Source organism: Nematostella vectensis, chromosome 4, assembly GCF_932526225.1.
Source record: "Nematostella vectensis chromosome 4, jaNemVect1.1, whole genome shotgun sequence".
NCBI lineage: Eukaryota > Metazoa > Cnidaria > Anthozoa > Actiniaria > Edwardsiidae > Nematostella > Nematostella vectensis.
In genome coordinates, this window is record NC_064037.1 from 10,244,897 (window position 1) to 10,270,306 (window position 25,410).

The following is a 25,410-nucleotide window of genomic DNA, read 5'->3' on the forward strand; positions in this document are numbered from 1 at the left end:
ACGCGCATGAAGGATAACGAGCACGCGCATGAAGGATAAGGAGCACGCGAATGAAGGATAAGGAGCACGCGCATGAAGGATAACGAGCACGCACATGAAGGATAACGAGCACGCGCATGAAGGATAGCGAGCACGCGCATGAAGGATAAGGAGCACGCGCATGAGGGACAAGGAGTATGCGCATTTAGGTAAATGAGAGTAGTCGTATGGGCGATAATGATAACGATATGATACGGTTATGCTGATGACGACGATTTCCCACTCAACTCATAGTAATCAAGAATGAATACTGAAGCTGACGAAGAAATCTTTAATATATCTTAGAGTTTTACATCAAGACAACTGATTCAGTATGTGATTTCTGTGTTAATCTGTATATATATAGATATCAAGACACTTCTAGTGTGAGCATATGAAAACAGCGGAAGGATTCAATCCGTGCGAATGTACGATCAAATCGGAAACAATTCTCTATATTTTCTACTTAAAATCACTCTTATATCATTGGCATATCACTATATACATCCAAGTGACACAAAATATACAAATAAAATCATCAGCATTGGTAGGCAGGAGAAGAAATGAGATAGAAGGGCGTGACTTGAACGTTTTACATATAAAGTACGCGGAAGAGCTTGCGACGCCATATCCTATAGACAACCCTTAATATAACGACACTTGTTAAATTCCCGAGATGTTCGTTATATGGCGGAAATAGGAGCAAGCTTTAGCCCTTGCCAGCAACACCTTTGTTATTGTTTTCAGACAACATTGGAAAGCTTCCCCAAATCAGGCGATGGAGAACATTTGGTATTTTGCTAAGGTGACAAAATGGCGTCTGACAAAGGCTCTTTAAATAACACAACTTTATACCAACAATACTGTAAGCACCTTACCTGCTGCAATCAAACACTTCTTGAGTTAGGCGATGGACTCCCTCACTGTGGGCGGACTATCTACCCTTACTGAGGGCGGACTATCTATTCTCACTAAGGGCCGACTATCTACCCTTACTGAGGGCGGACCATCTACCCTTACTGAGGGCGGACCATCTACCCTTACTGAGGGCGGACCATCTACCCTTACTGTGGGCGGACCATCTACCCTTACTGAGGGCGGACCATCTACCCTTACTGAGGGCGGACCATCTACCCTTACTGAGGGCGGACTATCTACCCTTACTGAGGGCGGACTATCTACCCTTACTGAGGGCGGACTATCTACCCTTACTGAGGGCGGACTATCTACCCTTACTGAGGGCGGACCATCTACCCTTACTGAGGGCGGACCATCTACCCTTACTGAGGGCGGACCATCTACCCTTACTGAGGGCGGACTATCTACCCTTACTGAGGGCGGACCATCTACCCTTACTGAGGGCGGACCATCTACCCTTACTGAGGGCGGACTATCTACCCTTACTGAGGGCGGACCATCTACCCTTACTGAGGGCGGACCATCTACCCTTACTGAGGGCGGACCATCTACCCTTACTGAGGGCGGACTATCTACCCTTACTGAGGGCGGACCATCTACCCTTACTGAGGGCGGACCATCTACCCTTACTGAGGGCGGACCATCTACCCTTACTGAGGGCGGACTATCTACCCTTACTGAGGGCGGACCATCTACCCTTACTGAGGGCGGACTATCTACCCTTACTGAGGGCGGACTGTCTACCCTTACTGAGGGCGGACCATCTACCCTTACTGAGGGCAGACCATCTACCCTTACTGAGGGCGGACCATCTACCCTTACTGAGGGCGGACCATCTACCCTTACTGAGGGCGGACCATCTACCCTCACTGAGGGCGGACTATCTACCCTTACTGAGGGCGGGCTCTTTACCCTTACTGAGGGCGGACCATCTACCCTTACTAAGGGCGGGCACTCTACCCTTACTGATGGCGGACTCTCTACCCTTACTGAGGGAGGACTTTCGACCCTTACTGACGGCGGACTATCTACACTTTTGAGAACGGAGAGACTTTCGACCTCATACAGTCAAGTGAACACAGCCAGTATGGTGCGCTTAGAACGTGACGTCATCTTTCATTCGAACCCTCTATTCGCGCACAAAAAAAAAGTTCAAATATTTCAGAAAATTCACAAAACTTCCATAACGGAGTTTTGGAATCTCGGCGACAGTACTTATCTTCCCAGCACTGTCAACTTTATGAGAAGTGAAACGCAGTCAATACGGACCACTGTAGAATTAAACAACCTCTTGCAATTCAGTTCTTAGAATCCGCTGACGCAGGGCAAGTCTGTCTGATGTTGCAGCTCGCGCGCATGCGTAATTTCGAGATTTTTACTTACGTGTGCAGTACCAGCAAACCAATGCCAAGGTTAACATATCTAGAGCTACATTCAAACTTGTGTCATGGATCGCCGTTTTTTACGATATTTGGATTTCTTGGTCCCCCACCAACATTTCCTTCGTGGTATTTAAGCAGTTCGGATAGATATGCTTGAAATGCATTCATCGCAGCGTTAATGGAGGGTGAACCAAACCCGTGAGTAACAAGTCCAAACTGGTTTAAACTGCGTAACGTAGATTCTGGTAAGGAACTCGTGGGTAGACGAAGTTTGGGGTATGGGTCTTGTGCAAGGATATCTTGTAATTCTTTTGCTAGTTGCCTGAAATAAAACATATTGCTTGTCAATCAAACGCACAACCAATGAAGACATTACGGACCTTAAACAATGGCGAAAGTGTGGAAGATGACACATTTTTTGGATCTTATTGCACTGAAATCCTAAACAATTCCATATTTAAAAACGCATCAATCAATAACTGTCGTTTTTCTAGATGGTCTAAAAAAGACTTGTGAGGGTCTCTATTCCAAAATGAGGGCAAGGCTAAATTTGGAATGTAATGTCCTGATAAGGAATCGATCGAGTTAGCTTGTTTGATATACATTTTTGTGACTTTTCTGATATTTCTATTATAAGGCTTGTAAAAACGTACCGGCATCCTCTATCCCCCTCCCTGTCTGGTTCCCCATGGTCACCCCACTTCTCCCCCCTGGATTATAATATACAGTTTGGTTGAGCTACATGGTACTTACTTGGCCGCCATTATGGCGTTTTTCCGGGATCCTTGTTCGGCGGGATCGGCATGTTGTCTGTACTGGTACTCTGCGAGTTGTGATGCCGGGAACTCAGACTCGCAAACAAAGTCGAAATCTGCCGCTAGGTGTGCTGCCTCGCCTGAAAAAAAAAATGCACATCAATTAATGGCTATCCTTTAAAGCCTGGGGCCAGGCCTCGCGCAGGAAACCTGTGTTTGATTGATCTGTTATGAATGCTTTATCGGGAGGATTGAGAGAGAACCAAGAGCTAAGGAAACACCCCATGGTAAGTTTTTATAACCTGGATATAAATTATTTATGAATGTCATATAACTTAATACACATTCACAAAATTCGGGACAGTTTTGTACCTTACTTCATCGTGTTCAAATGTCCACTGAATGCTATCTATTTGGAAAGAGTTTGAGCTGATTTAGTTGAATAAAACACATCACGCGTCAATCAAGTTCACAACCATAGTGGTCGAATTTAATTCCATAGAAGTGCATAAAAGGAAATTATATAAATAAATTCGTGTGAAACTAACTATTTACAAATTATTTATCAAGGTTCAACTTGAATTGTTCAAGTAGATGCATTCTATGTATAAAAAAAACTTAGAGTCCTTTGAATTGATCGGGCACGCCAGATAGATATGAGCTGATATTCGTGTTGTTATTCTTATATCTTTTAACGTCGGTACCATAATAACAGATAAGACAATGGCTTGTCCATTAGCTAGACAGGTGAAGAGATAGTGATCTCATACGAACCAGAAATTAGTAACAGTATTCAATTTTAATTAAAAGTATACCCTTGACTAAAAAAAGTTAGTCGAAATATTTCCATTTATCTTGGTACTACCCTAGTTAGAACTCTCAAAAGGAATTATGACTTTTTCATGTCTTTTGCAATGTTCGCAAACACTTTTTTTCGGTTGAAGAATCACTTTTCTTTTCTTTTTTTTCTGTCATAGGCCAAATATGTTTTCGTTTCTATTCAAATGCTAATGTCTTGTAAACCTTTTGCTACTATGGACTAGCTAGTTTTGTCTAGAATTTTCGTGCTTAGCAACAACGAGATCGCCGATCCTTTTCTCAGTGAAAGCAAGTGAATCAATGCAGTGCTTTTTAATTTTTTTTTACCTATCCATCATTTCAGAGAACGTGCTTTGAGTCGTACCCGGAACTAATTCACCCGCAGGCCCTATTAAAAGAACAACCGAGACCAAAAAACTTTATTAGTATCAAGGCTCTAGCAACCGCGACCGAAAAACTTTATTATTATCACGGCTCTAGAAATCCCATAAAAGTGCTACGGGACTAATAATACTGTTGTTTGGGCAAATCGCCATTTTCTTTTCAGCAAGTCGTTGTTAATATTGCGTCTCTATATATTGTCTTTTTGTAATTATCATTAAAGAAGTCAACCACGCTGATATGTCATGCTCCCACACGAGGCATTCATCTCCATAGCCTGATTCTAGCAAGTAACGCGTGTTACTCGGTGGATTGCGGAGAGGGGGGGGGGGGGGGGGGGTGATTCGAGCAAGTAATTCGTGTTACTCGGTGGATGGGGGGGGGGGGGGGGGGGTGATTCGAACAAGTAACTCGTGTTACTTGGTGGATGGGGGGGGGGGGGGGAGGGGGGTGACAACGGGTTTGCGAGCGCTCTCTGCACAGATATCTCGCACCCGGTTCTTACCTTCGACAAGTGAAGTCAGGAGTGTGACTTGTGCGGCTTTTCTCCGTCCAGCGGGGAGCGAGAGTCCGATCTTGTCCAGTTTATCGCGAAGGCATTTTCCGCCATTTTTGGATTTCGCTCTGAAGTGATGATAAAACAAGCGCGTCTGATTAACACAAAACACGTGATTCCCCATGCTCTCCATCATTCACTTCTCAGTCAAGAAATGAAAAACAATTTTGTAACTGTAATTCTCAAGAAAAACTTCTTATCCAGAGAATTGATATCTTGACCAATTTATGAATGATTTTTAAGTGTTTATTTTTGCTTGAATTTGAATATTTTTTATCTTTTCTGGGGTTTGTTTCATCACTTCGCACCGTTATTGACTTGCGCACACAAATGTGCGACCAAGAAAAAAACGTGTTTTTTAAACGCGTGACTGCGAAAAAGACAGCGCCTTAAAATTGTTTATTTAGATTACGGTCTTTTTTGTGCGTCATTTTCCCACTACTACTTTATCTGGTTAATAGTGTGGGGCACATGCATTAAAGTTTGAGGCGAAGAGCGAGTTGAGATAACCATGATTTTATGATTTCGCTCAAAACCACCTGCAGGCGATTGTCCTATTCCCTCGTTTCCTGAGAAGTTCACGTCCTGGGTTTAATGCGAGGAAAACGGAACGAATGTTATAAATCATACCAAAATAAAACGCACTTGGCGCATATCATTTGCACTGTACACTTTGCGTGAAAAAAGAACTCGTTTTTGCACGAAATGGCAAAGCGGAAGCGCTGGAGCGCGGGCTTCATATCACCTGTGCGCTCTGTGTGTATTATTGCTTATTTTGGATACCAATTTGATGTAAATGGTTCTTCTAATGAAAAAGGCACCTTGTATTCCATCAATAAACGCATGCATTTAAAGCATTGAATTATCACCAATTATTTGACCTTTTTTTTTTCCAAAAAAGACATAACACGATATATGTTCCCTTATTATTTATTCTCCATTTTTCAATAAAAAGACTAAAATTTTCAAACTGTTACATTTTTTTTATCAATTATTTCCCTTTTTTTGTCCAATTTAGAGCCCAACTCCTCGATAAGCTACAAAAAGTGTCTCGTGGATAGCTTAAGGCAAATTGCGATTTAAACCTGTCAGAAATTGTCTCGTAAAATAAAACTATTTCTGGCATGAAGACAAGACAGCCTAAATTGTCTAGCAGATCTAATTCGTCACTAGAAAGTCGCTAAACTCTAATAAATGAAAAGGGTGTTGATTGCCGTAAAGGTATTTGACTCATGCCTTTAGATTTGGTGTTGTGCACACAATATATTGTCACACGACTTTAGCTAGCCTCATTCAGTGTCCGCTCAATAGAGCAAAGCACTTGTCATTTTTTTTCTTTGTTTCCCTCCTCAAATTCACTAAACATTATGAACTTGACAAGTGGGAGAGAGCTTTGAGATAATACCCTACCAAACCTGATACCCCGTGCAAGCTTTGTGTTAATGTATTAAAAGGATTTAAAGCACACCAGTCCTAGTATTAAGCTGAGATATTAAAGATTTTTGACCATCGCTTCCGCGCCCGTCTGTTGTTTTCGTGTTGTGGTGTTGTAGTCGACTGCTCAGTCGACTCGTGCCGTCTTGTTTCAATTAAAAAAGGCGTCAAATAGTTATTCGCTAAGTGTAATGGCTCAGATGGCGTTTTTCGCGTTATCCCTTTTAGTCTGATTTGAGGATGAGGAGTTGACATGTTGCAAGAAACCTTATTTCTACCGCGGATGATAATACGCAGTGAGCTAATGTGGCATTTAGCACGGGATCAGATGACACGGGGAATAAAAGGCGCCTGGGAAAGGCTAGTTCTGTGCCGCTCTAATTTGCCGAAAGAAAAGAAAAAATAACAGTTCACAAACACTGTTTAATCACTTGGATCACGTTTCGTGTTCGTTTACAAAACGACCAAATTATCAGAGACAAGATAAAGAGGGGGGTGAATAAAGGGTGATGTGTTTGATCAGAACTCGCAATATGACAGCAGAATTTGCAAATCTAGGTCACTGATGGTTATTAGGGATTGTTTACTCGGGATCAATACAGAGACTTGTTGTATTGAACAAACTCTTGGAGTTGAAATCATGACAAATTGAAAAGTAGGATTAGTTCGTTTTTGTCAAAAATAGGATGCAGACTGTTCTCTCATTGTTCGGCGCAAATTATGAAATTGATCCTCTACCAAATGGCCACATCCGATTCTATTATTCCCCCCATACAGAAGCGCTTGATTAAAATAAATTAATAAAAAAAGTGAAAAAGTTCGCGATCTTATTCGCCTATCTAGGGTTCAAGTACCCTTTTAAATCGCTAGTTGTACGAAATAATAATAATAAAAAAAACACGGACTCTATAATAGGGAAAATCCACCTGACGTTTTATCCGGTGTACCCGTTCTTTGTTTTGTTTTCAGCGATGGCTCGATAAATGGTGTATTCTTTTTTTGTGTTGCGTTTTTTTCTCTTTGAAATCTCAGTCAAAACAGATATCAACGGCGTCAATATCAAAACGCAACAAGACATATGCTACCGTGCGTGGAGCGAAGAAAGGGTCTGAAAATTGTGTTTTTTCTCTCTCCGTTGTTATGTGTCTTTATTTGTTGCTGTAAGATCTAACACGTGAGCAAGCGAGGCAGATAGAAAGACGCGAGAGCCAAACATTTCTGCGGTCCTTGTAGCCAGACAGTGAACAATAACGCCCCTTCAAAGTGTTCAGATTGAGCACTTTAACGGAATATTTTTAAGTGGAGCGCCTCTCACTTCTAAGGGGGCCGCCGCATAATACTATTCACCACATTACGGCCAGTCTGTCGCCGGGCTAGCTCAAACAAATCATTAGCGAGTTCGGCTGTTCCACTCTAGCTATAGACCATAGACACGCTTTTACCCCCGGGCTCGTACCCCGGGAACCGCGCGAACAACTCCAACTTGAACTAGCCGTCAACGACACTAGTGGTGTAATCACTTGCAGATTTCGGCTTGCGACAACGTAAACTTTGCTAGTTGATCCTCGACTACCTAACGCCATCTGTCTATGGAATTATTGCTCCATTTCTACCATTTCATTGCATCGCCTCGGGCGAATGAATTTAGTAGAAAGTGTTCATCGGAGCAGAGATGCATTATCGGTTTTCTATTTTTGTTTCTTTGTTGAGCGTTTGCCTTTTGAAGATGGCAACGCCGACCGTCCAAGAAATCTCGTTGTGTGTAACGCCCCGGCAGACAGATCTCCCAGCCCATTAAAGGCAGGTCCTAAACGATTTGTCAAGACGCAAACACGCCAACTAACGCTTCGGGCCAAACCGCACAAAAAGACCAAACACTTTTTCGTCTGGCGAAAGCACCTACAGCTCATAAAGCTACTATGGGCAATGATACCCGATTTACCCATAGGATCTCTTTTACTAGCATAGCCCCTATGCCCGCACACAGGGCATGAACATGTCCATCAAGTATACCCAATGAATGCGCGCCAACTAGAATGGAATATTTCGCGGTGTTTTCAGCTCTAGCATGGCGCTTAGTGTGGTGCGTGTATTTGCGAGAATGACGTATATGAGTGGAATTATTAGCAGTGTTTTTGAGTAAAATTATTCGCGGTTATTTTATTTTTAGCTTAGTGCTTAGTATCTGCCCTAATAACGTGTGTTAACTTAAATCCAAGCTATTCTATTCCTTCCATCGTAGTCCTTAAGTGTGATTTATGCGTTTGTGTTATATTATTTCTAGCGTAGCGCTTTTATGTAGCTGTTGTGTGCATTTGCGAGAATGGCGTGCCTTGAGCCTCCTCGGATACACAAGAGTGCGTTTATCAAAACACAACCCGTCGCTATCCCTCCCTCTGCCCTGTCTCGATCTCTAAACAACCTGCAGACTCGCCTCGGCGCTGATAACTCATGAATACCTGCAGCACAGTGGGAGCCTCCGCTGTGCAAATGGCGCTTTAATAGCGTCAATACGCCGTGAATAGCAAAGAGACTATCTAAAGAGTACACTGATCAGCGTGGTGCGAATTAGGCGCAGAAGGGGGCGAGAAAGCCCTCACAACGACCTAAGGACAGAATTACACTCGAAGGCCACACGCCACTATTTCTCAAGTTATACGGTTACAAGTTTACATTATCTGCGTGATGTGTTTTAGGTGTTAGGTGGAGTATAGAACATCGGTCAGTTGCGCGCGGTAGACATAGATGATGCAACACACTGGTAACTTAAAAGCCTAGCGTTCCCTTCCGTGATCTGTCTGCCGCTTGGATTATCTCGTTACTAGGATCAATCCCCCGCCAAAAAATCATGAGCTCTCAAATATTTCCCGCGTGAAACGAAGACTATCGAAATAACATGATACTCAAATTAATAAAACCGCAATCGCAAACTTGTGGTGTTGACTATTGTGATGGCATTGTTTGCTACGCTACTTGAGTTCCCTTTCAGCAATGGCAAGAGCTTTCAATTTCAAGTTAAGACTGTACTTCTAAAATATAACACTTAATATTAGGCCGACTCGAAACACCGGCCTCGAAGCCCTTTTCTGTAAGCTTGCGCTCGCTTACCATGTCGAAGACCAACTAGCTTAATATTGAAGGAATCGCCAAATACACTTGCGCATGATATACATGACAGACTTAATGTAATGTTTCGAAGATTCAACAAAGTCTCAAACTTCTTTTCTGCTGTTTCTCTGGTGTTATCTAGAGTAGGTTTTGTAGGGCGGTATAGAGTATCATCTATGCGCTTCTTACCTGCGAAGTACTCCGCCTAATAACGATGCGTTTAAACACTCTGGATGCGATAGTCGTCTTCGTATTTCTCCCACTGTAACTTTGTACTTGGAGGTCGAGCTAAGTAGCGATAATCGGCCAGGAACACAGCAGAACACATCAGATGGCTGCACGGGTCCGTCCCCATCCTCAACCTCGTTCTCTTGCCCTTGATTGTGTTTCTTGTTGATAATTCGGTTGAGGGGAAGCCCTTTTAGAAACACAGAGACAATACACAGTTCAGCCTTCGGGTATACTCACGGAAAATATCGGATTATTGACGCTGGTATTTAAAGCTATATTGCGGAGAGGGACATGTCATTTTGGTGCAATATTATCCATGACACTTCAGGCGTAGTGCCTTGTACATCGTTCAAGCGCTATTTATTCAAATTTACTACGAACACTACCAGCTATAGCTCTTTAAACAAAACGCTTGCATGTGTAGAAAAGGCAAAAAGGTTTTTCACCAACTACCGATGTGATGTAACCCAGCCCTTTGGCGCTCATCTACTCTGTTATGCATATTTAGAGACTTTAATGGCAAAAGCTTATTTCTTGCTCCAAGAGGAAACTATAGCTAGATGTAAACTTGATTTAGAAGGCCTCTAGGGCCGGTTCTTGGTAGATCAAAAGAAAGGGACTAAATTTGATCACTGATAAGAGACGAATTGATGATTAAACGCCAAACAATTCATTAAGAGTTTTTAGCGAGAAATAAGAGAAAAAAGTATCCGCTTGCAATCTGTGGAGTTTTTAAGTATTGTTTGAGGTCTACGCCTTAGACACTTAATACAAACAAAAGGTGTTTTGAGACCACGGGGTGTTACTGTGTTTTTCATTCGAAAAGTTCTGCTGACTTTCTCGTGTTGTTATAGTGTATTGTAGGAAAAAAATGGGTGTACTTCAAATAAAAGTCTTAAGCGACATTATTCATACTTAAACGTGGCAGATTTCTATTACCCTTTATTCTCATCCATCACCTCAATTGGCCAACCTTGAATCGAACGTTTGATCAAGTGTTTCCAGCTCGATGGAAACACACAAGTTTTAATTATCCGTTCTTGTATAAACCTGGTATAGATTGGGTCTGTTTACTCACTGGCTATAGTTCTTAGTGGCTCTTTAAGAGTTGCTTCTATGTGAGGGGGTTAGTTTAACAATAAACCCCCTAAAAACCCTAAATGTCTTCAAAGAGGTGAGCTGTATGGCTCTATACTGGCTTAATTAAAATCAACTGTAAGCCCTTTGGCCACAAATATTGAGCCAAAGGCTCCAAAACAGTCACACTATGTGTCATGTACAATTAAACACAAATGCAAAAAACCAAGCTGGCCTTTAAATTTCTAGATATAAATCGTGAGAGAAAAGTGAAAAAGGGATGCCTAATTTTCGCGCATTTAGTTTGATACTTAACGAAAAACACGTTCTCGTTTTTATAATAAAAGGCTTTAGTCGTTATTAAAATTTGAGTATTTTTTTTCTCTAACAGTTTGTATTCTTACCTTCTCGGTTTGAATGGGTCGGAGTTGAGTCACCGTTCTTGCTGGCACCACTGCTTGTATGATGGCTCTGTAAATAAATCATATGATTCAGCCATGATAAACATAGCAAAATCTGAGGTTTGAAAATGTAAAAATAGTATTCTTAAATAGTCTTGAGGTCTGCTTTTAGAGAGTGACCAGTTATAATTTTGGGAGAAGCCTTATGGCGAACCAAACTTTGTTGCCTCTAGATGTGGGACAAGAATATTGGTTTACCCCTAAAGCAAGAAACAGTAAATTAGGCTTTAAGATGTAGCAATAGAAACACAACATCGAAACCATAAACACATCCAAAAGAAGAGGGTTTTTTCAGAATTATTATGATCATCATCTATGGATCTCTATTTCTCTATTCAAATGCGGCTTTGCGTTTATATGAATACGAATACAAAAAAAATCTCTGGAATCGTCCTCTTTCTTAGTTGATGTTAGAAACTCTTGTAGGCTTTTTGCTAATGGATGATGATTGATTCCAAACAAGCACATGGAAACGCCGTAGACTAAAAAGCATGCGTTTTGATGAAAAGAATCTCTAGAAGACTTTGTTAGCGCTTTGTACAATAGGGATAAGGGTTCGATTGAATTTTTGTGTTCTATATGTGATTATAGAGAGAAAAAGACGGCTTAATCGAGAAATACAGCCCTTTTGTTTTTATATTGCTGTAATTCCTAAGAAGATTTATTTGGTTGGTGCTATTGTGGAAAGGTCTAGAAACACAGACTTCAAAGACTGCGGGGTTCACGAGGCGTTCTTTCGGCAGGTCCTATTGCTACACGCAAAGGTTTTCAGCCACGTCCTTTTCGAAGCAAGCTTTATCCGCACGAGCTTCCACTTTGTGCTTTGATATTTAAACTTGTACGACAATAACCGCAGGGGAAAGATTGTTTCTCTGTTGTATGAATTACACCCTACCGAGGGAACAGTGTACTGACCACAGGACGAACTACAAACAACAAACCATCCTCATTGGTCTCTAAGGCTAATACCAAGTTTGTACAACCAATAAATAGAGGAATTAAAAGGCCTGCTAGTACAATGTGTGCCATTGGGCAAGTCGTTCTCCATAAACCACTGTATACCACTAAAATTTAGAGAATAAACACAAGGTTTTGGGGTAACTTTTTAGTCTTTTTCTCAACGTCGCTAAAAGTTATATGGTCGTCAAATGTGTCCACATCTTTTTATCATGAAAGACAAATAGAAAGAGTCAATAAAATTTGTGTTAAGACTAGTCTTAGGACTTGGATATTACTTCAGCATTCGAGGGGCCACTCAAATATTCCGCTAAAAGTTGCTCTCAAGGTCTTGTTCTTTCCTGAACATTGTACAACACCATCATAAAAAAAAAATCAGCGTTTTCAGTATCGTTTTATTCGCCGAGGACATCGTAGAAAAGAGATTTCGTCCAGTCCGTGTAAAATGTGTAAATCGTCATGCTTGTCGTGTACCTTTTTGTAGCTGTTCTAGGTTAGCCTGCAGCGAGGCTTAGGATAATTGCTTGGTGGCCTTTTGTTTCATAAACCGACTTTAAACGATATTCCTCGAGGTCATTTCAGCAAACGAGCTTGCAAGCGCGATGTGTAACTCCCTGGCCAATGTTTGCTTTACTTATTTAACTTAACAGACCACAAATTAGGACATGCTTTAACTGGGAAACCGTTCATTGCCGTGTGTTTTTAGATTTGGCGAAATGCCCTCAGCGCAGAGCACGGTTCATTCCCTTGTGAATACTGCCAAGTGTCTCGTATCTACACTCAAACCGTTATCCTCTTGTAACAATCCAGCACCGAAATTCAACGTTTTATATCTTAGTCTACTCCGTAAATAACACGTAATCTTAAGATAGCACTTAATGGCTGTTTTATCAAGAGGATTCAGAGTACAGTGATGAATGAAGGGAAAGGAAATATCACCCTATTCGGTAGTGGCGTCATTTCTATCGTAACCCACAGCGCGTGAACCCGCATACTCGTGATATTCATTCATCTTACTCGTTTTCGCTAACGACCAAAACACTCTAAACTCTTGTCAGAATAAAAGACGATGAGAGTGTGCAACAATGCGAGCCGGCGGAGTCTGTAAACGTGTTCACAAGAGCCATTTGCTATTCGCTGTATCGTCACAAAGCGAGTTTGTTGCTTCGGAGTTCGGTCTCCATACAAAACCAAGAGAATGGCTCGACGCAGCTAGCGTCAAACCTCATGCAACGATGTTTTGATCTGAGTGAATATCTCCCCAAAAGTTTCACTAATATCTATAAACAAGCATTTAGAGAATTGATAATAAACCAGGCTTTGTGTGAATAAACCATTGAGGCGCTCAAACCAGCAGGTATCGATTGCAAATGTTGGTTTAATTAGTTCGCTTTGGTGTAGAATTTGTAAGCGTCTTCAGTGCGCATACACAAAGGAAAGGTGTGAAGAAGGTGCTAAAATAGTGTCAGTAAATACCTGTGTCTCAGAAGGCAGGGGAAGACCGCCCGAAGGCACTGAACTCATCGAATCGCTGCCATAGCGGAGAATTTCGTGTCGCCGCGACGGGCTAAACAGATCTGCAGTGTCCCTCCGACGAGCGTGATCGAGCGGAGAAGGGAACTGGTTGATGTGGACGGGTTGAAGCGGGTCTAGCTCGTCGGAGCGTTGCCGCAAGCCTAAATGTCTGCTCTGGTGCTGCGTGTGGCCGACAGAAGCGTGCGAGTTGGGCAAAACCTGATGCTGGGATACAGGGTGGAAGGCTGGTGGTCCTTGGCCGAACTGCTGCGAGTGAGCGGACGGCTGAAAAGGTTCGAGCGCATGTTGGAAGTCGAACCTTGGCTGTTGTTGTTGATAGTGGAGTGGGTTGTACTGCGGAGGGTAATACTGGTGCGCTGGGCCCTGCATTTGGCCGGCGAGCACGTCGCGATAGTCGTGAGGGCCGCTCGGCGGCGTGTGAGTAAGACGTGGGGCACAAAGTGCTGAGCTGACTTGCGCGGCGGACGACACTACACCATTCCCCGCTACGCTTGCCGATGCGGTGCTCACTCCGTGTATTCCTCCGAGACCACGATCCTGTGAAGTGGACAAACATGGGGATTTAATAAGCCCATTATCAAATAAACATAACATGACAGGACTAAAGCATCACGGTGTCTTGCCGTGCTAAAATATATACAGTCTATTAAGCGGGCCTCCGATCAATCCTCCAGCGTGCACCTCGCGGCTCCACTCGCTCTTCTTACCGCCATGGTGTAGTTGCTCTGGAGGAGTTTTTATTTCAGTCGGACGGCAGGTCAAGTACGACTCGGGCAAGTGTGAACAGCGGATTGGAGTGGAGTAGCTCTTACCTCGGTCCCGATTAACTCAAAGGCGGAGGAGGAAGTCTCTACTCTCTTTGAATGAGATGAGTTGGGAGATATCGGAGTTAACGGTGGGGATAGATCACGAGTGTGCGAGCGCTTTCTCCCTTTGCTACCGGCCTGTTGGACTGCTTGCCTGACTGTTGCTTGGTTTGGACTGGTTCCCAGCGAATCCAACTGAGTTGTCATAATTAAGCCTAATTCACGCTCTGTGCAGAATGTTTTGTGTCCTCGGGGGCTATAAGCAGTCGGTGGTACTCAACGTCAATACGACGACTCGAGCTCTATCGGCCTAAACAATACTCGGCCGAATTGAACATGTCACATTCTCGACCAATTAGCGCATGGGTTAGATACGAATGCCGCACTACGCGCAGAATCAACTCGGTTTAAAATATCGTGCCGCGGTGGGGCCTTTGTGCATCATTCGCTCTACCGATCACTTTTCAAAAGATGCTTTTGGGAATTGACAAGAGTTTGAGTGGCAAGCCAGACAGATTTTAATTATTTTCTGTCGTATTAAAGTTTCCAATTATTTGCAAATCAATTGCGACCCCCTGATGGTATATAGTACTTGTGTACTCGTCAGCTAACCTCTGATTGGCAGATCATGAAAGCAAATCGTATAATAATGCCATCCAACACCCAATAATGTGAAGAATATAAACAAGCAGGCGGAGCAATCGCGCCAATGCACTCAGCGTATTGTTCTATGCTTTTATTCGCGCGCGTTCGCACAGCCGAGGCGTGAATCGTACACGTAAACGTCCTCATACTCGACGCTTTACAAAGGTATCGAGTACGAGCGGTATAAAGCTTTGTTAGATCTGTTAGCGCGCGCCTGCTATAGCAAAACCTGGCCCGACGAGTGGAAAGAGCTGCGAACTGGAGCCGGCCGTTTATTGGCCTATATAATGTAATTTGACAAAATGTTTCCTGAATCGTGACGAAGCCAGAGCACCTATGTCAGAAATTATAGTCGATTAAGAATCGGCGCCTTTTGAAGTTGATTTGAACATCACAACATGATGTGATCTTAAAAAAATCGTAAATTGCTGTTTTAGCTCACATAGTGTGGTTAGTCATTTGGCTCTTAATAGCTCTCCGAGTTTTTCTCCCCAGCTTAGATTCCGTGCGGTTGGGAGTGGAGTTGTGTCGGCCGCCAAGAGATGCAGAATCACGCAGTTTAACGTTATCGTGATAGAGATCTCTCGACACTTCTATAACGTGTAACGACATATTGCACTCAAATAACGCCCTGTGAATAAACCACCAAACTCAAAGTGGCCCGCAATCGCAGCTGAGATTTGATTAATTATGCAATGACTGAGTTCTTTTATTTCATTATGTCAGCAAATGCCGTTAATGAATTGTACTTTTCTGCCTTGCGCGCTTTTCTTGCGAGCCCCTAGTACGAGAACTTAAGCTCAGCGGCCTATTGCACACGCTATGTACACAACACAACAATTCCCCATCACCTCTAGATAACTCTGCCTATTTCCACAGCTGGTAAAAGACCTGCGCCCGAACTATTGCCATATAATTATCACCAAAAGTTAAACCGGATATTTAGCTGCGCTAGATCAATATTTGGTTGTAGGCAGATAAGACTGTTTGAGCATCCTCGATTGCTCGGTCAATGTTTGCACAGTCACCAGAGATTTACTCGACAAATAGTTTGTTTACACTCGCTATGAGGGGAGTCAACAGAGCCATCGCGCTCTCTCATTGAGGTGATAAAACGCTGTTTGCGTGTTTGTTAGGCGAATAATGAGAATTCAAGGTACAGATGTTCTCGCCATCTATAGATCGTATATCAGAGAGAGTTCCTGTCACGCCAGACCTGTGACATGACTGAAAGCAATTCATGCGTCAGGTTTTCTAGCACGGTTCTAATACTACTAAACACCTAGCCTTTATCCCCGGCACTTCGCTTTTCTCTTATGATTAAAGTGATATATGTTAATTGAACTTGTACCCTTGCGTTGAGTCACGAATCCACTTCAGCTTGCACCCGGCCGGGAGAAAGCTTCATCTAAGACCAACGTCTCCACTCTCTTGCCTCTTTTAAGTGTTATTCCGTTTTCGCCATTTACTTTGAGGGAAAAGTAATTTTCTGTAAATTCACGACCGCCTAAACATCAATTTGCATAATAAACCGACCCTTAGACATAAGTAAATGTGCGAGCAGAATACCAGACAATCATTGGATGCCGACTCTGCTGATATTGGTCGAGTTTCTCTTTCGTCACGAGTATAGAGATGAACGCTTATCTCTAGCGCTTTGTCCACAGTAGTGGCGTGGAGTATAAACTGCTCGATACGTTATTAATGGCAATAGAAGATGTTGTGAAGTGGACGGTGTTACGCGATAGGCAATAGTAGTGATAATCGCACTTATAGCTAGACATACCTGTCACTCTACCCAAATCAACCAACTCCACAATAAAACAGCTTGAACGAGCAGATAAATCATTATCCCAGGCATAACATCAACACACCACCATTATCCTCTTCCCCTTTCGTCCACAAGTTGGCTTTTAACAGAGAGTTGCGTTCACACGTGTGTAGAAAAAGAAATCGCGAATAGACGAACTCAACTCTTCGATAAGATAGCCATCGAAAGCAAATATTTCTCCATCAATATTGAAATAGGCAATGACTGATGACAACGGTGAAGGAGAATAGCTGTGAAGACAGCCCAAGACTTGTGCTTATAATAGTCTGGCGAGCGGCCGCGATAACGTTCCTATGCGTTTGTGAACTGTCTGTTTGCCTCTCACGCGGCTTTGTACGTCTTATTTGCCAAAGCTAATCAAAGCGCGCTTTTCTAACGTCGATTTGTTTGCGGTGAGTTGACAAACAATTAAGACTCACCGCTGTGCCATGTTAAGCTCCCAATTCTTGTTTTGAAAGAAAAGCGGAGGGACGAAAATGAGCGGAGCCTTACGGCTTGAAGATCACTCGAGTACCAAGGACGGCCTTGTGAGTGCTCCCAGCGAAACTACTTACGACTGCAATCAACGCATAGCGCTCATATGATCCCTGCAAACGTCTGAGCGTTATGCTAGCTGCGCGACAATACACACTGACAAGCACTTCGCGATGCAATGCTAGTTTTACCTGGCGGGAAGGTTTGCTCGTACCCGGAGGCTTGTAGCTTGCCATCGCCCTCATTCACCGAGTCACAGTATTGCACAAGACCTGCGCGCGCGACTCAGACCACCACATGCTGTAACGCATCAGTTACTACACATCCATTCCCCCCTTTCCCAAACATGAAAAAAGACTTGATTTAATTTTATGAATTTCACTCTTCCCAAGTTGTATCTAGGAATTATTTACGTGGTTAAGTATTGGGAGAAAACAAAGGGCAAAGCGGAAGCTTCCATGAGGCGAGAAGATAGCTATAAGGTGTGAACAAGTTCTGCACCAACAAGTGTGTAACCGCCTTTTCAAAAGAGTCGCGTGATTTGTAGGATTAGAATAAACTTGCGGGACCTATTAGCTCGTGCTGAGCGAACAACATCACAACAGCGCAGCTACCTGTGAAATTCCAATTCTCCTAGCAGGCAGATTAGCAGTCTACTCAATGTGAGCTCATTCAAACAAAAAACGCGCTCTGCGTTTTGACCTTTTATTAAAAGCCTCGCCGCAAAAAATTAGACAGGCTTAGTAAAAAGGTAAAGACGGTCGTAGAAGAGCTCTCATTGAGCAAGTGGCACTTTAATTTCCCCAACAGTTAGCACCGCGGTGCTGTGGTTACTGACAAGTGCTTCATGGCTCGTATATACGCCTCGGTGCGCTAACACGCGTGTGCTCGGCTTTGTGGTTAGTGCTTAGACTAAGAGCCGGCGATCGTACTAAAAGGTCTATCTAACATACCCTAACCTAACCATTATCACCAAGAGACTGCCAAATAGCGAATTCTACCCTGCTCCACTGATAAGCCTAAGATAGACCCACTACAAAAAGCAGTTTGATGAATAAGAACAGGAATGCTGGATGACAAAAGGCTGGATTCAAAAGCTTGGAATCTTTTGTGAACGGGAGTTGTTTTGATTGTAACGATCTATCAAGTGCCACGCTATTTGTTTCACAAAATAATCTTCAGATATTTACCCATACAATACCACTAAGTACGCTATACGCTACTTTCATCATCTTAATTTATTCATCCTTTTCTTCACATTTCAAGTCCTGTCTCTTGATTTAGAATTGCCTTGTGATTAATTCTGGATACTAGGGATAGTTGTGTTGTGTTTAACAAGTTTTATCACGTATGTGCTAAGTGTTTGTTCGCGTCCCTGTGTGCGCCATTGTTCACTGCCCTTTCTCTCAGTGTGGGTTATGATCGCTTGCACAGCGGGGCGCCTCGACCACGTCATGCTTCTCTCATCCTTATCGCCATAACGGGTCGAAGGCAGAAAACATCTCAAGCATTGGTCAAATAAAAGCGTACTTGGGGCGGAGCACATGGTTTTTAATGTACTATTTATCAGATTGTAAGCTCCACAATCGGGGAATTGTGTGGCTGTTTCGTCAGAAGTACATCGTGTCCTCGTGCTAAGTACATGGTCGGGTTGGCTGAGATGAGATAGGGAAAATAGAAAATGTCTTATCGCCGGCTTTAGTGCCTTTGTTTGCTGTCGCCGCTCATATGAGCTAGCCGCAAATCGTTTTGTGATTATCAACCGATCTCGGGATGCGAGTCCGGCTGGTTTCCACTCAGGCTCCGCTCAGCCCGCAGCTGCTAACACCTATAAGGAACCATCCCAGGGTTGCGCTTCGCGGGCTTCGCGCCTCTGGGCTTCGCCTCAATTATGACCCTGTGCTCTGCGGGTAGAGAGAGAAAGGGGCTAGTTTGGCGCCACAAGGCCGAACCCTGCGGTTCGCATACAAATGGCACTGTTTATATCAGGCTTTAACTCTCTTTTGTTGCGCGTGTATAACGTTTTGGATCCAGCATAGAAGTGTAATAAACAAAGTCTTTTAATTCCTAAAAGCGGTAAATCACTCAGCATACATTTTGATTAGTAGGGCGGTACCCCCCTGGAGTTTAGGAACATCCCGACTCAATTATGGACACAGGCAAAAATGAAACTTGTAAAAGATGATTCCATTAAGAATCTTTGCCTGGGGTGGTTTTTTTCCTCATTTGTATATTTACTTTCCTTTTACTATTAATCTAAGGTTGCGATGGTGAATTGATCGCGGCCTCCTACGCTCCGTGGTGTTATAATGGATTAATTCAAAAACAAGAATTTTTTCAAGCACTCATAAACTGTTTCCAATAAGAAAATTGCGTTGCGTGGCGGTGTGATCAGAAATTTTTTTTAATGTTCTTTTTTAATGCATCGAATCACGCAGTCCTCCAAGTGGGTGTCGGTGCAGTTTGAAAGCTAAAATGTTTTGGTTATGTCTTAATTCTTCCCGCGTCTTAATTGATCCAACTGTGCCTTTTTTCTAAACCACTAGTGTGCAAGTGCTGTAGAATCGTTAAAAGGTTTTGTTTCTTTTTATAACAGACTGCTTTGCTCATTTCAAGTGCTATTTCCCGTAGCGGCTCGTTTGTGCGCAGAATGACCTTGTGGAGTTATCGCGCGCTGGTCGTAAAATTTTAATCTTCTCCAGTTTGCTCGCAAGCACGCCTGAAGGCACACTAAACGAGCCAGTTCCGTCTAAATTATCACTGCTGAATGCGACAACAGAGTATGTCAACCGGAATAGTTTAAAAGTGAGAAATAAGCGCTCAAAATAACTCATAGCCGGATGACAAATTTGATGGAAATTGAGAAGTAGAGGAAAAGGGGACATTCTAGTTTAGATACCTAAAGCGAAATTCCGTTTTATCTGATTTAGCAATGTAGTACTGATTGAGAAATGACGGGGAAATTGTGTGTTTCTTTTTCACGTGTGCATATGCAATGTTGTAAGCGGCCACTTCCTCTGATCAACCCTTCTAAAGAACCCAATCTATTATACCTAGCAATCGCTCTTAGGCAGCTTTATGGCCCATTTAATAAGTTATACAATTTTATTGCCGACTCCAACCCAATTAAGTAATCTCTCTAATGAAAACTAGTCACAGCGTCATTTAGCGCACAGCCCGCCTTTCCACACCTAATTGTTTTTTAACAAAAATTTACAGAGCGATTTGCTTCGTTCAATTTGACTTTTTCCGGCGCAAAATAAACCATTACAGGTGACGCTGAAATATTGTCGAAGGGAGCTCATTATTATCTCAATAGCTTTCCTGACAATTTCTTGCAGCTTGTCAAACTAAGAGATAATACAACTTTATAGAAATCTCTAGATTCCCTCTCGAAACCTTTTGTTGAACGCTCAGTTTGCGCGAACGTTCAGGCGGCTTTGGGTGCTAATTGGTTTTATGAATTTTACTCCTGTCTTAATTATGGTTTGACTTTTGTCTGTTCTACATAATAACGATATATTCAATACTAACTTCTTGTAGCACAACATTAATTTGAATGCTCATGGATATTTGAATAAGCCCAAACGCTCTCATACGAATGATTCCCCCCTCCTCACTATTCCCGCCTGGGGTGTTTTTTGTTCAGTTTAAAATCTTTTTTTTTTTGTTTCCACTATTCTGTCGTGGTTCCGAAGCCCCCGGGTCTTTGATATGGTTCTTTCGGAGTATCGAATTGCCTGTATTGCTTAGCCGCGCCACATTCTACATCTTTGTACTGTGTCTTTCTCTATGCCAGTTGTCTCTGTGTCTTTACACGGATACGCAAATAGCTCTAAAGAACGACGAGAATAACCCTATCACCTCAAGACACGTCTGGCCACTAGGGCTGTTTTCACACCTATCTTATGATAGTCAAATAACTTGGGGTGTAGAAAAAAGTGTCAATTAGTTACGTTACAAGTCAAATTCTCTCAGGCTTCTAACAAATCAAGTACAAGCGTGAAATGGTTTGTTTATGGATGAATTGAGTCCTGTTTTTTTTCCTCCAAAGTCCATACCCTCTGGTAACCCTTAGAAGTTCCCTTGACAGGTTATTAGATGATAACTTTTTTATACGACAGGTAAAGAAGTACTGTCGTTTGGCGGGCTCCAATACACGCGATAAACTTGTGTGGAAGAAGGATCAGCGCGGATGTATAGAGTGTAAGAGCTCTTCGAAGAAGGTGCGACCTTCGCCCCAGTAAATCTATTAGTTTTGATACAAGGGGTTTTTACTACACAAGAAGGGTCTTCATGTTTCCGGAGCTGTTCTGACATAAAATGGTACAAATGGAAATGGTTTTATACTTACATGAGAGGTTGGGCTCCCTGTCGCGAAAAAGAGCTGCATCGTGAATGTAGGGTCGTCGTACTGGTTTTATATATTATCACCGACTAAATGTGCGCGCTATTTGTTGTAGACTCGCTACGTCTGAAACGATATTGCACTGCCTGGCGTAGATAGTGTTTCTACTGTTATTGTGAACTAAGAGCCACTATACGCGTTCCATTCGGCTGATTCAAGTTGCCCGCCCTCGGTAGTGGAGTTTGTCGTATCAGCGCACACTCTATCATCATAGCAGCCGGCGCAAAGGTTGCTGCCTAGCATAGGAAAGCGCGCTCATAAACCTTCACCATCAAACAACTCAAAATCGTTCAACTCACAACTTTAATTTTAAGATTTCTTTAGCACCATGGCAAGTGACATGTTCTACCTAGCTGTTTGCCTGTAGGCCATATGAATGGTTTTGGTCATGCTACCGCACCCTCCCCTCCCCCATCCTCTTCCTACTAAGGGCCTCGATTTGGCTCTTATCCGCCGTCGACCGAATTGTCCAAGGCGGGCATGAAGCATGTGAGCGCTAGTAGGATATTGCGAGCAACCGGAAAACCGGAAAACATTGTGCGTGAATCAACGAGAAGTCAAGCATGAGAGCGCTTGCGGATCGCTTTAAAGAAGTAGTTCTTGCGTGAGCAACTCATTTTGCGATGAATCTCGAATTTTGGCATTCAGGGACTTTCCCTCCTTTTCTTACTCAATATACAAACTGACTTGTTCGTTCCCTAACCTTGACATAGGGCATGACTCAGCGCCATTTTGGCACTCATACTTGGCTAGTTTCTAAACCAGGCGGCATCTTCACACAAAACACATTGCAATGGTCCACGACGCAAATTGCATCTTATCTGACCTGCGATAGCAAAGGCTATATCATCAGTAAGGGCCGCACTCAAAGTAAACAACAATTTACAAAAACGCACTTCAGATGTTTATTTAGCACTTCACTACTATCACTATTGATGTATTATTGATTTATATTTTATTGATTTTGAAATTAATATATTTATATTCATATTTCAAGGGGGGTTGGAGTATTGGGATTTTGGACTCGTGTTTTTTAAAGAATTGAGGTTAAAAGAATTAAGTTTACGCACTGCTTTAAGCATATTTTGAAAGTTATAAGTTCTAACAGAAGTATATATAAAAAAGTTATGTTAAACCATCTTTTCAAGTCCTCGTAGCACTTACAATCATCGCCACAGCTCGCCGATACCGCGATAACAAAATGGGATTAGATATTTTTCCACTTGTGTGAAGGGCAAAACTCTTCACGTTCGAAAACGTGCTAAAGAGGCTGTGTAATGACCTTGTTCTTTCATCACTTGGAATTTCGATGAATCACCGCCGGCTTGGAAAGACAAGTTTTGATCCGCAAAGGTCAGCTTCCAGCAGAAGCCATCAACAAAACTATTCGCTAAACCAAGATGCACCCAGAAACGACCCGTTCTTAAAGTTTATAGTTTTATTGGTATACTTGAAGTATTTAAATCAATCATTATCTTCTAGTTTCTCGGTTAGGGATTAAGCGAGTTTGTGAAATCTTGCTAGATCGCTATCACCCAATGTTGGCTACGGTAAGATTTCTCCGACAGCCAGAAATACGTGATGTCTTCGAAGCCGATATAGCGCGCGCGTTTATTGACCAATTTATCTCGTTCCCGCTCTAAGAGCACAAGTGCCAGATATTGGCTTTAGAGAATGTAGCGCCAGTAGTGCCGTTATGTAACGGGTATCCGTCACGCATTATTCTCCGTTCCTACTATTAAAAACCCCAAGTTCAAGTTTGCGATCCCTTGTACGCACGTGTTAGTGTCTGGAAGAAATCCGCGGAGGACATGTGAGCGTAGCGCGTGCGTGGGTACTCCGGTCTGTGTAGTGACTGTCAGTGAGTTCTTTGCGGCTTATCTGCCGTGAATCAGACCGACATATTGAGTACGTGAACTATGACGCCAACTTCTGCTAAACATACTTCTACGATCCTTTCAAAACCCCGACAATAAGGACTCCAGTTTTAAGCTCTCAAATTTGTGAGAATTTTGCGATGTACCCCTCCTCCCTAAAAGAAAAAAATGCTACGTGACGATCTTTCCGAATAAAAATAAACTCGATGGATTTTTAAAAGCGCATTTCTTCTCTCAAAATCAACATCGCCATTATGGGCACTTGATTGGTGACCTCGGCAGCCCTTGATTAGTTTGTTTCCCTGCAGTTATTTGAGGTTTTTTTTAATCTCTGTGTAATCATAACTCTGTCTGTCTCGAGGTTATATCAAAACCAGCTGTAACACATCACGAAACGAACTTCTAAACTTTCCCTTTGGCCCACAATAGCGAAGAAAGCTCTAAGCACCTTTGTGAGCTCGCTAATGCGCGAATAAATCCCTTCTACGATAGCTCCTGGGTGGAAAGGGGGCAGGGTGGTGCGAGCTACGAGCGAACAGTTGTCGTGATTTGGTGGGATTTACCCCTGCAGACGTCTGCCTCAGGTATGCCAGGAGCCCCATGGTTAGACAAAGCTGTACTTCTATCGTGTTAACACTTTACGCCATGTGTTCCGGGTTAGCTTTGGGTGTTTGCGTGTCGGAGTATTCGCCGGTCGGCGTTATCTCTATTGCATGTGATGAGTAAATCGAGGTGGCGAGTGACACAGGTTGTACTCTTGGACTAGTAAGACAATTTGCGGATTTGTATGTAAACATTAAGCTACCAGTGATACGCGTTGTTTACAGTACCTCTAGTTCCTTGTAGTACACACTATGGTACAAGTGAAACGCGTTAGTAGAATGTACAGTACCTCTACCCCTTTTATGTACACACTATGGCACAAGTGATACTCGTTAGTAGAGTGGACAGTACCCCTACCCCTTGTATGTACACACTATGGTACAAGTGATACGCGTTAGTAGAGTGTACAGTACCCCTACCCCTTGTATGTACACACTATGGTACAAGTGACACGCGTTAGTAGAGTGTACAGTACCCATACCCCTTGTATGTTCACACTATGGTACAGGTGGCACGCGTTAGTAAAGTGTACAGTACCCGTACCCCTTGTATGTACACACTATGGTACAAGTGACACGCGTTAGTAGAGTGGACAGTACCCCTTCCCCTTGTATGTACACACTATGGTACAAGTGATACGCGTTAGTAGAGTGGACAGTACCACTACCTCTTGTATGTACACACTAAGGTACAAGTGACACGCGTTAGTAGGGTGGACAGTACCCCTACCCCTTGTATGTACACACTATGGTACAAGTGATACGCGTTAGTAGAGTGGACAGTACCCCTTCCTCTTGTATGTACACACTATGGTACAAGTGACACGCGTTAGTAGAGTGTACAATACCCCTACCCCTTGTATGTACACACTATGGTACAAGTGATACGCGTTAGTAGAGTGTACAATACCCCTACCCCTTGTATGTACACACTATGGCACAAGTGATACGCGTTAGTAGAGTGTACAGTACCCCTTCCCCTTGTATGTTACACACTATGGTACAAGTGACACGCGTTAGTAGAGTGGACAGTACCCCTACCCCTTGTATGTACCCAATATGGTACAAGTGACACGCGTTAGTAGAGTGGACAGTACCCCTACCCCTTGTATGTACACACTATGGTACAGGTAA

At 42.9% G+C, this 25,410-nt stretch overlaps 1 protein-coding gene across 4 annotated transcripts; it reads right to left on the reverse strand.

Moving 5' to 3' along the window:
* Window positions 1–296: 296 nt before the first annotated feature.
* Window positions 297–21,884, reverse strand: LOC5513754 (transcription factor AP-2-alpha). Of its 4 annotated transcripts, none has more exons than XM_032383264.2 (7): window positions 21,744–21,884; window positions 13,574–14,170; window positions 11,084–11,150; window positions 9,561–9,789; window positions 4,779–4,897; window positions 3,072–3,213; window positions 297–2,640 (listed from the first exon to the last, which is right to left on the reverse strand). In XM_032383264.2, the coding sequence occupies exons 1-7, from the start codon at window positions 21,780–21,782 to the stop codon at window positions 2,382–2,384; spliced, it is 1,452 nt and encodes a 483-aa protein (XP_032239155.1). In that variant the 5' UTR covers window positions 21,783–21,884; the 3' UTR covers window positions 297–2,381. The 4 variants fall into 4 exon arrangements, with proteins under 4 accessions (XP_032239155.1, XP_032239154.1, XP_001633944.2 ...); XM_032383263.2 differs by lacking the exon at window positions 21,744–21,884 and adding an exon at window positions 17,581–17,709; XM_001633894.3 differs by lacking the exon at window positions 21,744–21,884 and adding an exon at window positions 14,446–15,320.
* Between the last annotated feature and the right edge of the window lie 3,526 nt (window positions 21,885–25,410).